Source organism: Caloenas nicobarica, chromosome 14 (assembly GCF_036013445.1).
Source record: "Caloenas nicobarica isolate bCalNic1 chromosome 14, bCalNic1.hap1, whole genome shotgun sequence".
Classification (NCBI taxonomy): Eukaryota; Metazoa; Chordata; class Aves; order Columbiformes; family Columbidae; genus Caloenas; species Caloenas nicobarica.
Window position 1 is genome coordinate 3692171 of NC_088258.1, and position 17262 is coordinate 3709432.

The window sequence follows — 17262 nt, forward strand, 5'->3', positions numbered from 1 at the left end:
TGTTTTCTCCAACAGCATCAGCATTTGTGAGAAGCAGCACCTCTGCGGGGACTGCAGTCGTGGGAGGTGACTCGGTGCTCAAGGTGTGGAAATGCACCTGATTTAACAGATTTGTATGGGCTGCCCTGGCAGAAATCCTCCTTTCCACGTAGAACACTTTATTTCATTCATTCTTTAACTGATTAATTAAAAGCATTTATCTTTTTCCCTTCTTACCTTATGACTTGTCCTGGTTATTTTTCCAAAACCTCAGTTTTCAGGAATGAAATAATAATCGCTTCCTCAATGAGAGCTGGAGAAAGATTATTTAATGCTGATGAATCTCAGCTTTCCTATTTGTTATTTTTCCTAATTAATAGTGGTTTTCAAGTGGGGACAGATCAGTGCTTGGTATCAGGTGTGCGCTGCCGTGGAGCCTTCCCTCTCAATCTGAAAGGGAGGGTTTCTTTAATCTGTGCAGATTTTGTTAAAAAAGAGATGGGGGGGGACACAATTCAATAGTGGTTTTTTATTCTTTGAGTAACTTCACAATACGATCAAAAGCACTAATGTACCCACTGCCTCGTTCCAGCCAGCAGCAGGGACTGAACAACTCCTGCCTCATGGTTCGGAGGAAAAAAAATGCTGTGAGTCCTTCAGTGCTCTGTCAAACTCTGCTCCTGCTTTGTGTTTCCTTTAATAAATGCTTTTTGGGAAGTATTCCTGCTTTCTGCTATCCTTTTGGTATGCGGACGTAGCTAAAAGAGGATTCCTGCCGCCTGCTCCAGGGGCTGGAGAGGGGGTTGCTGTGGGGTGTTCTTGAAGACAAGATAAAAAATGTTTCTCTGAAAACAATCTTACAGAGCTCAAGGAATTGACTGTCTCTTTTATGGAAGCTTGGCAAGTCCATTAAATTCCTCAAGTTGAATTTTCCAGTCTCTGCCTGTTTCTGCAGGACGTACAAAGCCAGACAGTGAGCAGGAGCTCTGGTCTCGTAGTGGCGATTTGTTTTCTGTTTTATGATGATGTCCCCATGTAATGGGCACTGCTGAGGCCAAACCTCAAATCCTGGGCTCAGTTTTGGGTCCCTCACAACAAGAGAGACCTTGAGGTGCTGGAGCGAGTTGAGAGAAGGGAACGGAGCTGGTGAGGGGCTGGAGCACAAGTGTGATGGGAGCGGCTGAGGGACCCGGGGGTTCAGCTGGAGAACAGGAGCTGAGGGGAGACCTTCTGATCTCTGACCTGCCTGAAAGGAGCTTGGAGCCAGGGGGGGTCGGGCTCTGCTCCCCAGGAACAAGCGCCAGGACCAGAGGAAACGGCCTCAAGTTGCGCCAGGGGAGGTTGAGGTTGGATCTGGGGAACAATTTCTTCCCCAAAGGGCTGTGGGGCATTGGAATAGGCTGCCCAGGGCAGTGCTGGAGTCACCATCCCTGGAGGGGTTGGACAGACGGAGATGAGGTTCTCAGGGACATGGGGCAGTGCCGGGGCTGGCGTGACAGTTGGACTCGATCTCCCAACCAAAACGATTCTCTGATGCTCCCGTGCCCCGACACTGCCCCCACAACGTGCTTTACCGAGGCAGAGCAGGACGGGGTTTCATTCACAGACCTCCCTATATCAACATTTTCCGTTGGTGTTTTGCATTCGGTGCTTCCCTCTCCCTTCTCTTTTCAGTCTTTCTTCGCTAAAACCCCAAACGCCCCATACGGGACCAGCACCCCCCAAAGCTCCTGCCCCCCCGAGGAAACACGTGCAGCCCCAGGCCCCGCCCCTTCCCCAGGCCCCGCCCCCTTCCCTCGAAAACACTGGGCGCCCGGAAGGGGGCGGGGCGGGGCCGCCTGGCGGACCGCCCTCCCGCCGCCTCTATGGTAGGTTTAGCCGAGAAGGGACCCGCTCGGGCCGCCCGTCTCTCCCTCGCCGCGCGCCGCTTCCCCGCCGCTCCTCTCTATGGTGCGGGGCGGCGCGGTCACGTGGCGCGGGCCGGCCGGAAGCAGCCGGGCAGCGGCGGCTAAATGAAGCGGGGCCGGCCGGGCCCGGTGAGTGCGGGACCGGTGAGTGCGGGACCGCGGCCCGGGCGGGGCGAGGGAGAACGGGGGGAGCCAAGCAGCGGGGGAGGGGCCCCCCGCCTTGTCCCCCGGGCCTTGTCTGTCCCCTCGGCCCGCTCGCTGCGCCCGCCCCCCGCTCAGGGCGGGTGTTCCCGCTCTGGGCCGGGCCCTCCCCCCGCTTCCCCTTAGGGCCGCGTCGTTCCCCTCCTCAGGGCCGAGATCGCCCCGCTCCCTTCTCCCCCGGGGGTCAGCGGCTGGTCCCGGGGGGCTGTCGCCTCCCTCCGGCCCCGGGCTCCTGCCGAGGCCCCGTGTGCCCCCTCAGGGAGGTGCAGCGGTGGGGACCCCCAGGTGCGGTTTCCCAGCACCGCTCCCCCTGGACTCTCCTCACCGGCTGGTTCCAGGTGCCCCGGGCTGTGTGTTCGTGCTCGGGAAGGAAAACGGCAGCGGTTCCGGCGCTTCTGGGGAAAGGCGGATACAAGGTTGTTCTTGTGCCTTCCTGTCTTGTTGTGGAAACACTTGGTGCCGTTGGGACATCTTGATGTTTCAGGCATCTGCTGTGGGAGCTGCTGCAGAAAGGAAACCCCAAACACAGCTGTCCTCAGAGCTGAGGGATCTGTTAGAGATCCTCCTCCTCTTCCCCTTGATTGATTTAAGTGCTGGCTCAGCTTGGGGGCAGAGGGCAAAGGCTGCGAGCAGTAACGTACACGGCGTTTGCGTAACAGAGGCGTCTGACGGGTGTTTCTGCTTCTGGTGCCGCGTTCGTTCCTTCAAACAGCTGGAGGAAGGTCGGGGTTTCACAGAAGTGTTCCAAGGGTGAAGAGCTGTAGGTAAATCCGGCGCGTGCGGGAGGAGGAGCGTGAGGTCGCACCCACAGCCCCTGCACACGGGTTTGGGATGGGCGAAATGTGGGTTGGCCTGGAAAGTCACCGGCATCCCGTGGATCTCCTGGCTTTGCAGCTGCACTCGTTGGAACCCTTGTGTGGCCCCTGGGCAGAGAACAGCCACTTGCACCTGAAAATCTGGCCAGGAGGTCTTACTTTTCATCTCACCTTCACTTTATGACCTCAAGTGTTGTCTTCTAATGTCTTTTAAAACCTTAGGGTGTTATTGAAAAATACCCATACCAGAAACGTGACTTTTATATGAATAAGTTTGTTTGTCGATGTTTCTGTTCAGCTTCCTTCATGCTCATCAAGCAAGGTTCAGTTTCTTATGTGAAGTGTTATGGCTTAGTTGCTGGTTTGAGACCTCCGATGCTTTTTAAAAAAGAAAAGCTGATGTTGCTGGTGTGCACTTTTATTTCTGTTATTGAGGTGTAATGCTGAGGAACTACAGCTCTGTCTGTGTGCTTTTCACAGCATCTCTTCTCGTGTTTCTTGTCCAGCTTACCGACTGCTACGCAGAACAGCAGACACTTCTTGCTTTATTTCAGGCAGTGATTCCAAAAGCAATAACTAATTGCCGTGGTGGCTGAAAGGCATGGGCAGCGTTAGCGCTAAGACCTACGAGCAGATGCCCTTTTCTCTATTCTGCTCTGTGGTGGTCGGTTCCTCTTTCTTACCATTTTTGCTCCTTCAGTCGAAGTACTTTGGAGCTGTTGTGGGTTTCCAGCGGTAGCAATGGAGGAGAAGGCAGGTGTCCCCATGCAGGTAGATAGGCTGAACTTTGCATGCTCAGCAATAAAGTGGCCTCCTGCATCCAGAGAGGGTGGCATACAAGCTCTTTTCATCCAGCGGCCTCTTTGGAAGCTGAGGGGGGACATTTGAGACCTGTCACTTTGCAGACCCAAGTCTTGAGCAGGTTCTGGTACATCCCTGGATGTTCCACCATAGGAATGTGCAGCAGAAACTGTTTGGTGGGACCCGTTTTCTCTAGGACTAGTAGAATTACAGGGACAGCTGTTAATTACAGAACTGTGGGATTTACAATTTTCTTCTGAGCTTTTCATTGAATGCTGTGCAAAAATTCCACTACTTTACGTCAGGCCTTTCGATACTGTAAACATCTTAATAGATTTAGCGTGCTGGGTGTCTGCATGGTGTGTCTGGATGTTAATGAACAATCATCTCAACAGGAGTTTGTGCCTGGGATACCAAGACTTGTGAAAGGATTCAGACCCTAAAGAAGATCTTTAGAGACATTCAGCCCATTTGGTAGTGCTACATTTTGGTAAGGGGCTTTCTTCCATCTCTCTTTCTTTGCAGGATGTTTTTCTGTCGGCCCGGCTGCAGGAATCCTTCTCAGGCAACTGTGTAAGTCAGGGCACGAATAACCATTCCTGGAAGAGCGGTTGGGGCAGGTTTTACTCATGACAAGGTACATTTTGGTTTCCAGCAGGGCACTGGCAGCTTGTTCCTGTGCTTGTGTTTCAGAAGCTGCCTCAGAAGTCTAAATTCCTGGGTAGACCAATGCTTTGTCTGCCTGAGAATGCAGTGGGCGTTACTGCCGCCAGCAAGCTACGATCTCTGGCAGCGTGGCTTGTGCTTTGAAATCAGACACAAATTGCTAAAAAGTCCTGTGGCAAAAATAGGTGGAGTGAGCGCACAACTCTGGTGACTTCGGTGCTGCTGGAGAGAGGCAGAAAGTGCATCTCGAAGGCCAGGATCTGGTTAGAACCCTGAGCTGCACAAACCCAAATGCGAGAGAGGTGGAGCCCTGGGGGTGTTTTTTAGTGCTGGCTGGAAGAAGCTCCCAGTCATTAATTTGGAATGGGTGTCTTATTTTTTTTTTTAAAAGTCATTGTGAGCGGTTTATATGTCGTATGGCCGGCAGCTCGGCACGGCGATGGGCGTTGGGGCTCGCCGCCGGCTGCGTTCTTTTTGGGACAGTCAGAACTGCACCGCTAATTCCTCTCGTCAGAAGCTTTGTGGTTTTTTCGCACGTGAATTTGGTCTGGAGATATTTTAAGTCTCCATTTAAGTTATTGAAATCAGACATCATCTTAACTACTTCAAGGAGAGGCGCTAGTAGTCTCAGATGTCTGTGTGTGCACTAAAATAAGTGGTGTGTGCTACTTGCCTTGATCCATGGGTGGGCTTTTCAAGCTACTACGCGTGACTTCAGTTACTCTCAGTAGGATCCATCCTTGGTGGGGTAGGTGCCTTTTTTTTAACACAGCGAGCAGCAGAAGGTGCAAAACACGCAGCTTGCTGGGCACACCAGCTGTCTGCCAGTAACAGCCCAGGAGATAAGGTTATCTGGGTAGGTACTGACGTGGGAGTTTCTGTGCTTGAAACTGAGCTGAATAACATGCTGATCAGTGTTAGTCTGATGAGAACTAGAGTAGTTTTCTTTTAAGCAGGTTACTGGGACAGGGAAATCTGGGAAATTGGGGAAGGGGTCGATGGGGAGAGCTGGAAAGAGGGAAAAAGGCCACTTAGTGTTCTGGTGGCTCGAATAAGATGTCTTTGCCAAAGCACTGAGATGTGAGATAAAAAGGGATGTTTTACTGAGCTGGTATAATCTCCTCTCAGCAGCTTTCATGTTGCTTTTATAGAATTTCAGGTTTATTTTGGAATATCTCAGGAGTGATATTTTTCCTCTAGGTCAGCGCTTAAGAACTTGTGGTGGTTTTAAATTTGTAACCATCCTTGAGAAAGCTTAATTCCCAAGGACTAGAAATCATATTCCTGCTGAATGACACCTTTCTCCCAATCACCAGCACTGCGGTGGTTCCTTCCCTGCGTTCACAAGAGGACCTGGCAGTGTCTGATTAAGTGGAAAAGGTGTTGGAGAAAGATTTCAACATGGGGCAGCTGCTACCCTGAGTCATGATGCCATCCTGTAATGTTTGTGACCCAGGTTGAGGGAAATTTAAATTAAACGTGGCTTCCTCGCTGGCTTTGGGAGAGCTCAACTCTTTTGCTGATGCCGACGGTGCCTGTCCACTTTTGGAGGCTGTTGTTGTAATGAGAAGCAAAGTTGATGAACTAAAATAAATCTAGGAGCGTGTGTAGGTGTCAGGGTGACCTGAACTGTTTTCAGTTGGCTGCTGAGGACGAACGCTGTGTTGCTCGCACTCGCTCTGCTTACTTACCTCTGTAGGGAGGCCAAGCTGCTGTTTGCATTATTTTAGATAAACATTTGGACAAGATGTGTAGAGGCATCACGTGATATCACTTTGTAGTTTAAGGGGATCAGGATTTATAGTAGCTAGAGTCTCTGTTTGGGGAATATAAGGATGGAAAATGGCCTCAAGTAATATACTTTGTGTGAAGCGCTTCTGGCCCCAGGCTTCTGTACTGGTGTGTCAACACTGACCTGCTCTTACCGACCCGTGGGCGCTGTTATTGCCATTTCTTGCCTGGAGAAAGGCCGACAGCAGTTTGCTTTTGCCTTTGCAAAACCAGAGTCGGGAACGGATTTACACTTCTCCTTCCAAACACCATTCCGGAGACGCAATACATTTTTATATTTGATGAATTGGGGCTGAAACCTCCGTTGCAGGTCATTTTGCTTGAAGGTACCTGAAGGCCGGTAGCAGGAGTGCTCACCCAGGTACCTGTGGCAAGTACAAAATGTTGTTGGGTAAAGGTGTTACCGTGGGGTTGCAGAGTGGAACAGGCAGCGATGTTAAAACTGCCTGCAAGACTTTCCTTTTCTCCCTGCTCTGGCTCTACTGCGCTGTAATGCAATTTGGAGCGGACAACAGCAGCAGCATCACGGAGAGGCAGGAAAAAAAGCTTTTTCTCCCTTGCAGGAAACCAGCAGCGTGGAGCGTTTTTACCTCCCCTGCTGCTGGGATTTCCAGCCACAGATGAACAAGACTGGCAAGACCCATTAGCAGTAACTTGGCTAGCGTAAATAGTTCATGTCCTTTCTATATATTGTTAAACCGGAATCCTGTTGTAGTGGAGCATTGTGTATAAACTGGGAGGTGCCGTTGGATCGGCCCCGACTCGCACAGACCAGCTCGCAGTGTCTGGAACACACCTCTGATTCCTACAGTGTCTGCAGAGTCCTCGGCTCAATGTTGTTGTGTTTGTTTAGCAGTTTGTGGCTGCTTTTATTGACCCTGTGTCCCAGATGGTTAAATAATCTGTTTGATGTTGTACTGTTGCAACACCCAGGGAAAGAATTTATATTCTGCTATGTGATGGCTTAAAGAGTGTTGGACACTTGACTACGATGACTAAGGGGTAGGCACATGAATTTGCAGCCTGAAAACATTTGTGTCCTTAGCAAATGGTCCAACTGCAGCCTGTATAACCTCATAGCTGTGGCCAGTAGTGGTTTTCATAGTCTTGCACATACACAAAATATTTATTTCTCTGGGAGTGAAATTGTTGGGTACCTCGCAGTGTGCAATAGCTGCGTGCCTGTACCTGGAGAATTAATCTGCAGTGCTGCTTCATTGCTTTTCAGCTGGCCGGTTGATAACTCATCCATTTGTGAATTTAGGCGCAGAAGAGTCATGCTGGATGTGGAACGTCTCTGGACCTGGCCACGATCTGATTTCACTGCTGTCAGTTCTGATGTAGCGATGCGCTTACCTGACATACAACCTCTTTGCTTTTCTGCTGTTTTAACACATTCCGCTTAAACCCTGTGACGGCCGCTGCCGCGTGGCATGGGTGAAGTCAAACCAGACGAAGTCGTGAGCCTGGAAAGCTGCCCTGGGTTCCTGCTGCTGGGCTGGGATCGCTTGGCCGCAAGGCTGACGCGTGGCTGCAAATAAAACGAAACCCGGGTTTACAAAAGCAGTTGTTGGCTGGCTCAAAACAGTTTTGTAACAACTGGTTATCTGCAGTGATTTGACTGTAAGGACATGGCCAAGGTTCTTCAAGTGGGTTGGTGGGAATCCTTCTTGTGCAGCGGTTGTTGGGTGCAACTTGCAGCTTTTTCTTTTTTATTCTTTCCAGCAGGAATTGGTGCAGAGCATGGAATTGCTGGTCAGCTATCGCACGTGCTTTACAACATTTCTACGGGTGTTTTACTCTCAGTGCTTAAGGCAGTTTAAGACTCGCTTCACTGCAAATGACCTTGGCCTGTGGGCTCAGTGTGGCTCTAAGCTGGCTCTTGTACGTATTTAAACCCTTCAATTGAATGTGTAAAAGCCTCTTTCAAAGGCAGTGCCTGATCTTGGACTAAGAGCGTGTCCAGTTTAAATGTTAGCTCAGTATCGGCTGTGGTTGCACAGTGTCAACTGTTAGCCTCTAGCTTAACATTTTTTTCCCCCCTTCTTGCTGTTTATTTCAGCATCTTAGTTCTGTTGTCCCACAGCGGATGTGTGGGGAGAGAAGGTATCTGACCTGAATCCTACAAAAAAAGTTTTTCAGGTCATTACTTTTCAGAGCTGTAACAAATGCTGGTAGAACTCGGTGTGAGAGGAGGAAACAAGCTGTGGTGTGGGAACGTGACCATCTTAAGCAGGTATTGCAGTGAAACCCTTATTAATATGAGGCCACAGCTCCTGACCATTGACCTTTGAAATGGTGGCAAGTGCAGATGCTTAATATGGCTCAAAACCAGGGTGCAGCTGTGACAGCCGGAATACGTGACCTGTGAAGTCATTCTTTTTGGAAGTCCCTAATTTGGGACGTTTGATGCCTAGAATGGTTGGTGGCAACCTTTTAAGTCGATACTTCTAAAAGTACTGTGCAGATGACACACAAACCTTCCTTTTTGCTAAGGTGGGCTACTGCAACAAGTCAGGTGGTTTTTTTTCCTTCTGTACCACCTCAAGGTCAAGTCTGAGCTTTTGTGTTGTCAGCAGCTTTGTGAAATGTGGTGAGGTGCGCTTTGCAGACTGCAGCCGTCCTTGAAAGCAAAGTTTCTTGTGATAGCTTCAGGTCACATTTATAATAAAACAAAATAAAAATAAAAAAAATGCCCCCTTCCTTTCCACCTTTGCTCCTGGTCGTGCATTATGTTTTTTCTGGAACAAAACTTCCCAAGTGCAGTTTAGATATTTGTTTCCAGAGTTGCTCTGCTGGGCAGCAGCTTAACATCTAGGAGGCCATCGCAACCTACAAATCCTCTGTGATTGTAAAGTCTTCTGGCTGTTACTGCACTAAAACTGTTTGTGCTTTTCAGCCGGTCTAGTTAGTCCCTTGTTGCTGTTTCCGTAGCAGTTTGCTGGTTGTGTGCAGCCGGTCTCTATTCTTGCTCCCGGTGTCCCCAGCGAGCAGAGCTGCTTGTTGCTCATCTCTGTGGATGTCAGTGCCACAGCCTGTCCCAGGGTTACTCTAACCAGCAACCTCAAACTCCTTTATTTTTTCCGTTTCCAGTGAAAAACGATGCCGAGATGGTAACCCGAAGGTTCCTGAAGACGTGCATCCAACTTGTTAAATAACTACTTAAAAGGTTGCGCTTGGTTTTCTTTGCTCTGCTATACCTGTTAAAGGTGACATTCAGGATCCCTTAAAAAAAAAAAAAGGAAAGAAAAAAGGAAAAAAGAAAACTACTGAGGATTTGGAGAGGAAACACCGTGTCCTTTCTCCAGGAGGGCTTTATGAAGCACAGGAACAGGAGCTTTCTGATCTCTGTCCTGGGGCACAGAGGACGTTTCTCTGGTTCTTTCCTGTGTGGCCGCTGGGTTAATGGAGCAGAGAAGGTGGTTGTGATTAATGTTCTGTAGAGCCGTGACAGGTACATGCAGCACCTGGTAGTGGGTGGAATCTGACTCCTCCAGACACCAGTGGGTTTAATAATTGTGCTGCCTGGAGAAAGGAGCCTCTTCCCCTTGTTGGTGGGGGGTACATGTGGATTTGGGGAAAGAAATCTGAAAGTAAAACTCACTCTGGAAGCAGCAAAGCTGTAAATCATGTGGTTTCACATGGTCTTCCGTTCATCCCTACCCTTGCACCACAAAATCAGAATGAAACGTTGCTTTAAAGTGATGGTTTGGGAGATAGGCTGCGAGCCCATGGAGCTTGGGTTTGCGTGTGTGCTGCCGTGGCAGTGCTGAGCTGCCGGGGCCTCAATTCCTGCTTGGACACGAAATGCCAAGCTGGCACTTGGGTTTCTGATGTGGGAGGGAGGTTTTGGATTTGGGGGATTATACCGTGCGATCTCTCACGTGCCACAAGCCTGAGGCAGGCAAAGTAGTAACCTTTACAGGAGCTAACTGCAGGGATGCCTTTTCCTCCCCTAAAGCCTTGAATTTTCACTTGGCTCTTAAAATGAGCTGCTCAAGGCAATGGCATTTACACCCCTTTCTAGTTGGACCTTGCAAATATAACTTTTTTTTCAGGACTCATTTTGATAGGGGAGGCAAATGACTGATCCAAAGCTCCCCACCTCTTGTGCAGAGCGTGGGCTTTTCTTTGCGTATGTCAAAATCAGCAGTTTCACGCTGGTCAGAGCGATGTGATGATATGGAGCCCTGTTTTTTAGCAGAAGGACTGATGAGGGTCATGGGAAGGCACTGAAATGTTGGCCTTGATGCCAGGTCCTCAGGGAGCAGCTTGAAGGCATCAGAAACTTGCAGTTGGGTTGAATTAGTAGTTGCCCATTTTTGGAAAACAAATGTATCTCTTTCAAAACAGTCTTACATTTTAGAGAAGAGATTGGTTTTGTTAGGAAAACTGGGATCATTGTAGGTGGCCAGCTGTTAGGTGAATAAGATAAAACCAGGCACATTTCTTTTCTTTCCTCTTGTACTTTGTGATAATAGATGCAATAAAACGGAGATTGGGTATTTAAAAAAAAAAATTAAGTCATACTGTTCACCTTAATGGAATGATGAACTGGAAGTGAGGTGGTTTAGTTTTGTGATATACAGACAGTAGAGGTGTTTCCTCTAAGTCCTGCATTGACTCTCAAAATGGGGAGAGTATAGTTAGAGATTTGAATCTTAGTAATCCCTAAAAATCTGCTCTCTTAATTGCTCCTGACTAAGTAATTTTCATTAGACTGGAGCAGTGACATAGAGATGTAGCTTGTACCCTGTTAAACCATAACCTCTCTTTTCAAAACATCTTCTGATGCATTCTTGGTAACGCCGTTGACTGAGGATTGGCTGTAAAGATGCACAGGAGAGCTCTGCATGGATCTACAACACCCAGTCCTGGTTCTAGCCACAAGCAGGGTTTTGGTAAAGCTGGACAGCCCCGTGTTAGAGAGCTCGTAGTTGATTTTTTTTTTTTTTTTTTTTTGTCATTCCGGTGATTGCCAAGCACATTGTGGTTATCCAGAGCTCATGCTGATGGTGTGCCGGGGTGGAAATGGCCATCTCTCGCTTCGGAGCATGTTTCACACTGCGGCTTTTCTTCTTTGAGAAACAGGGAACTTTCCTGAGATACCTAGAAGTTGTGATTGCTGCCAGAGAAGTTTAAAGGCTTGTTGTCCCTCTGAATAGCTCTCTGTCCCGCAGCACTGCTGCTGGAGCGGGTTAGGGTGCTGGTGTGGCCGCAGAAATAGCGGCGGCTCTTCGGAGATTCTTTCCGAGCAAGGTGCGTGTTGGCCATCTTGTATGTATGGGGAGGCAAACATTCAGTTTTGATTTATTTGCCACGAGACGCTTCCAGTGTTATATATTGTCTTATGTTTTGGTGTGATGAAACCAGTTCTCTGGCTTTCTGGAGTAGAACTGTGTTACCTGGCTCTTAATGGAGACAAGTGTTCAGCTTCAGTTTCAGTTCTTGATTTTTCTCAGATCTCAGGAATCCTGTCATCATCTTTGGGGGTGTGTCTGTCTGAAATCATTTGGTAAACCAATCCAGCTGCAAATGTCTTGCGAAACACGTAGGGAGTGTTTTAAAACTCAAAAGCCAATTGTATTGTTAGATGATCTTCTGGCGTGATGTTCCTCTTCAGCACAAGCTACAGGTCCAAACCTTGGTGGCAGAGCTACGAGGGATGCAGTTGTAAGGTTACTCCTGTTCTGTGCTCCTGAGAGGAGCTTTTCTGTGAGATCTGGAGCCAATTGTGCCGTTTTTCGGAGCAAATTGAGCAGCTGCTGGAAACCAGGTGGTGTTGCCTGCAAGCCGCTGCCCACATGCTCCTGCCTTCAGGAGCCCGGGGGAAGGTTTTGGGGCTGGGACCAGTGGGTTTTGGTTTGGTGTGATTTCCCACTTTTGCCTGAGCTGTGGACAAGCCTCCGTGCAAACCCGCTGAGCAGAAGCCGTGCCGCAGGTCCTCGTTTTCACCTCTGGCTTTATTCCTTTGCGAGGTGCGATGCAGTGGTGGTAGATGCCTTGTGCATAGCAAATAGAACCCTTTTGTGCCCAGCGGTTCTTGTCAAGCTTATGATCAGGGGATTTCTAATTTTCGGTTGGGCTGATGCCACTTAACACAATCAACCACAGTTAAACTCTCTCTGCTCTTGCTGAGTGACTGTTACAAGGAGCAAGCCCCCAGCAAACTGTGAACCCTCTGAAATATTCCGACGAAATGCTCAACAGTAAGTCGGACAGGTTTATTTCCCTTCTGCTGTGCTGTTTGGTTTTTTTAAGGGCTGAATTTTTAGCTTTTCATTTTGCTGCTTGTCACAAGCCATGCATTATTTAAGCAGCTTCTCTTTGTTTTACAGCTTGAAACGAGCCAGCGATTCACCTTGCTCGCAGGCTACCAGCAGCCACGTTTGCTGCCCGCAGGCAGAAAGTGGGAGCTGATGCTCTTCTGACAATGTAGGTGAGCAACAGTGGTGTTGCTGAATGGGGGAGAGGCTAAATCACACAATTTGATGTTGCTGACATCTCTTTCAAGTTATGGGTTTTTTCCTCCCCCCCTCCCCCCCGATTCGGTTGGGATTTCAATTCCTACCTCCCCTGCAGTGCTTTCTATCTAGTTCTGTTGCCTTGAGCTAGAGCCAGAAAAGAGCACTTTGAGTCTAGTCCCATCTTGGGTAGGTGGGAGTTCAAGATTTCTAATGCTGTAAGTGGAGGAAAAAATACATTACACTGTGTCTAGGAGGGGGGGATCTCCCCTTGACTGTCAGATCAAATTCCAGCACCGTCTGAAGATGCTCATTGCAGCACAAATGCGAGGTGGAGGGAGCGGATTTGAGTTCTGCTCCAATTACCACAGGCCAGAAACGCCTGCGTATACCAGGAATTTAAATACAGGCACACTACCAATGCTTGCTATTTTTAGGTCAGACTAAAAATATGTAACATGGTGTTTGCAGGGATTTTGGAAAGGTTTTGGAAATCCTTGTGTAAGCATTCTGTCTGCACCTGAGACCCGCTTCACCTCTTCGCAGCAGATCTGTCAGCTGCTTGGGACCGGTGGCTTTGTAGATTATATTTTTGCATGTATGAGAAGCTTGTTTGGGAAGTATGTGCGACTTCAACTGTCAGTCAGAGATCTGGTCAGTTCAGAGAACAGTTATACATAAGTCCCCGCTGGTCTCTGATTTTTTCCGGTAGCTGTTCTGTTAATGGCTTATTCTCTTCTCAAGTCACTGTAGCAAAAACCTTAATGGGGAGGATTTTATTGCCTGTGCAGTGAACCAACTTGGCTGTGCAGAGTCGTGAATACATGGAGTAATGTGGAAAACGGAGCGGGGATTTGGTGGTCTTCGTTGCGCCATCGGCGTGTGGCTTTGAGGTCGTGACAAGAGTTTTGTGTCACCCTGATGCTGCACAGGGTTTCCAGTCCCAGGTTCAGTTTGTGGGCTGTAGTGCAGGTGGGAGTTCGTAAGGAAAAGGAGAGAAAAAAAAGAAAGAAACTTGCAAAGTGTGTATCTGTGTGCTGTTGGGTCTTTTTCTTTTGGAACTGTTCTGGTATCCTGTCTTTGACTGTATTGCAAAAAAGCTGATGGTCATGTTAAGCTTGGTTATAGATAGCCTTATTCTTTACCTATAAATAAGCACTAAAATTACGCGGGTAGTGTGGGACAGCTTCTTTCCATCCGTCTTGCTTGCTTTTTATGATATTGTTTATGTAGGGCAAGACCCTAGGGTGGCTTTGATCTTGTTACTTTGCGTTGGTGGTGGCCTAGTGCTATAAGCGTGAATAAACTACTTATTCATGCCACTAGATGGGACTGGCCCATGCTTTTAGATATTTGTTCAAACTTGAGCTCTGAATTGAGTATTGACAAAATGAATTGCTAGCTCTTGGTGGAAGCTTGGCTTTACCCTCAAAGCAGTGCTTTATTAAGCTGGTTGGGCTTTTACACAGTATGTTTGGAAATAGAAAAGTGATATATTGCCATTTTTTTTCCAGGCTTGGCTTCTTTTGTTGCCTTGACTGTGTATTACAGTTAATGCTATTTATTGTATTCTTGCTTTTAAACCACCATGAGTCTTTAGGTGATGTGTATCTTGTACAGGGGGGCAGACAGTCTGTTATCCCAAATTTAATTTCAGGTTATTTCCTGTACCCCTTTCTTGATGCTCAAGTTTGAAGTTTGCAAGCTCCACTCTGCAGGAACCAGAGTTGCCTGTAGAGAATATAGTCTTAGTGTCGGTCTCGTAGCTTATCCCTTGTTCTTGGATGTGAACGGCTGTGGTTTAGCCAGCGCTGGACAAAGCACCGTTTGAGAGGTTGTTTTGGTGACTGTGCTGAGTGTTTGTGGTGTCGACCCACCCGCATGTACACACATACCCCGCTCTGCTAATGCATTGCATGCACCTGACGGGAAGGAATATCCAACGCGCTTAGCTTTGCTCAGACACCTGTCTGGCCTCTGTCCACACCGCTCGATGCTGCGAGGGCTGATTTGTGGCTTTCGCGAGTGATTCTGAACCTTTTTTCCCTGCCAAGAGGTTCCTTCAGGCGTGAGCCTGCGTGAAGGCGGCTGAGACGAGGCGGTCGCCAGCTGTGCAGGGCTGGTGGGTGTTGCTGCGGGTGGAAGAATGCTGTGCGGGACTCGGTGGTAGCCATTCACAAGTAGCAGGGAAAATACTGCAGTGATGTGGATGTGACCTTTTCAAAAGGCCAGGTTGTCACCCAGTATGCTCACAGTGACCCAGCTTCTGAGCTGCCATTCCAGCACCTGTCTGCAGCGATGAGAACTGCGCTTTCATGCCATTCTGGCAAATGAAGATTTATTTCTCCTTGCTCATAAGGCAGAAGCTGAAGAACCTAGTGGAAACTTTCCCAAAATCTTGCTTTTGAAGTGTTTTCGAAGCATTGATATGCCCGTGATAGTCTTGGAGCTGCTTACTGGAAACAGGGTGTGCTGCTGAGGTTTGAGGGCTCACTTATAGGGGTAGTTGTGTATTAGTAGTGATACTAGTTAGAAGAGGTGTCTGCAGTTCTCTAACCCAATGTTCCAGTAAAATCTGGACCATCACCAGTGCTGGGACCAGGTGAGTGCGGCTGTTTGTAGCCAAGTCTCAAAAACCTTTATGGTGGAGGTTCTATCTGGAGGAGGCTGATTCAGGCAGAGCTGTGCTGCTGGCACCTTTTGTGTGTGGTGGGCAAGTGTTCTGCCCTGCAAATGGGAAAACGCTGCTGTCTTCCTCGTTTATCCCACTGTCTTCCTTGTTTACCCCCTGCCCACAGAGCAAGGCTGTGAACCGTGTCTGTGCGGGCTGTCCCGCGGCAGGAGGATGCCCTCCTGCCCAAAGCTACTTTCTGGGAATTGTGGCTTGGGTTTTGGCTCTAAGTGCTAAACTACGCTTTTATTTTTATTGTTCTATCCTGTATTAAAATATTTTGAAGATGGTAATGTCTAGCTCCTTGTAGAAGGGATATAGATATGAGTATACAATATGCATCTGAACAGATTTCATTTTGCTGTCCTAGCTGCAAATCCTGCTCCCTGCAGAGGAGGTTAAGTAGAATTATCGAGGGGGAATTTATACTGCTCTTACGTACTAGCAAACAGGGTTTTATAGCAGACCCACCATTTTCCTCCAACTTATGCATCAGTAAATATTTAAAAATACAAATTCCTCTGTGCTGTAATAATGAGATGAATGCTTCTCAATAAAAAGACCTCCTTTCTCGTTCCAGTGATCAAATTGTGGTCGGAGTTCCCGTACGTATTCAGCTGCTCTGCGATAGCGGGAATTGAGAGCTGTAAGCTGACAGAGCATAAAATGGAAACCTACTGTTCAGGTTGCAGTGATTCCTCTGATCTCCTAATCCTGTTTGGGAGCCTCCAGCTGGCTCATTGTGCCTCTCCGAGAACAGGTGGGGGTAGCAAATTGTAGTCCCAAAAGCTCTGTCCTGTGAAGGAACTTGATCCCTGTTCTGCTCTCATTTTGATTTGAGAGCAGGTGGCATATCCTGGAATTTGTACCAAACCCTCACTGAGGAGGGAAGGTGTCGTAGATCAGGGAAGTCTCTTAAAAATAGCAGATGGTGGCAGGAAAGTGTGCTCTGTAAATTTGATTTGTTCCCATTGTTCATAGTGCAGACACAGAACACACACTTATTCCCCTGTCAGGGGTGCAGCTTCCGACATGCCAACAACGTGGACGTTGTAGAACTGAGCTTGAAGCATCTCTGGTCCCTCTGAAGTTGTGCCTCAGCTTGGCGCCACACGAGGGAATTCAGGGTGTGATGCTGCTGTCTCCGTTTCAGCAGTGTGGCTCATTCCGCGGTTCAGCTCCTCAATAGTCAGGCTGTCAGGTTTGACCCATAATATTGGCTTTTCACCTCAGCGCTGGCGTTTCTGCGGTGTTTGTGCCTGGTATGACTAATGGCGTTAAGTGTGGCAGGAGACTGTTCTAATGACATCGACCCGTATGTTTGAGATGCAGGTTACACCTTGTTGCCCGGTAGCAACTCAGGCAAGTGGCTTTTGCTCCTCTCACCAGCAGATGGTGGCAGAAACACCGGAATGGGAGTTGATGCAGCAGGTTTTTGACTTCTTGGAAACAGAAAAAGATCCGCATCTGGGGAGGGTTTGAGTCCTGGCTGGACAGAGTTGCATCTGCCCGTGCTTTCTGTGATTGCATCGCTATAAGTGTCTTTGTGGCTTCTCCAGAGAGGCTTCTCAGGCCTGACTGCACTCTTCAGTTGGCTGTCTTAACTGTCGGAACAGAAGACAACAGAAACATGTCTGCTTTTGGGCACGGAGAAGGTGGTACAGAAAAATATCCTCACGGAGAGGCTGTGCTGGGAGGGCCAGGAGAACCCCCAAAATAATTTAGTGGCTTAGTCTTGGGAAAGCCAGATTAGAGTGCTGCTGAGCTGAGCTTACCTTACTCTCTCCTGTTTTTATTTTGTCTTCTAGTTCCTCCTGCAAGCCTGACTGCCATGCGTGCACATTGACGCTTCTGGATACAGCTGTTTAAAATGGCAGAGAGAGGTGGGAAGGGAGGAGTAATTAACTTGAACAGCTTCTGTAATCACAGAGGCAAAGGTGAGTACTGATCTGTGTGTATTTCCAAAA

The 17262-nt window shown here is 48.4% G+C and overlaps 1 protein-coding gene across 2 annotated transcripts in view; it reads left to right on the forward strand.

Moving 5' to 3' along the window:
- Window positions 1–1947: 1947 nt before the first annotated feature.
- RNF216 (ring finger protein 216) overlaps window positions 1948–17262 on the forward strand; it is a 79862-nt gene continuing 64547 nt past the window's right edge. Inside the window, exons 1-2 of one of the 2 annotated variants that reach the window (XM_065645073.1) lie at window positions 1948–2030; window positions 17104–17232. In XM_065645073.1, the coding sequence (XP_065501145.1) occupies window positions 17166–17232 (67 nt within the window). In that variant the 5' untranslated portion in view covers window positions 1948–2030; window positions 17104–17165. The remainder of the gene's footprint in view (window positions 2031–17103; window positions 17233–17262) is intronic. The other variant, XM_065645074.1, reaches the window with a different exon arrangement.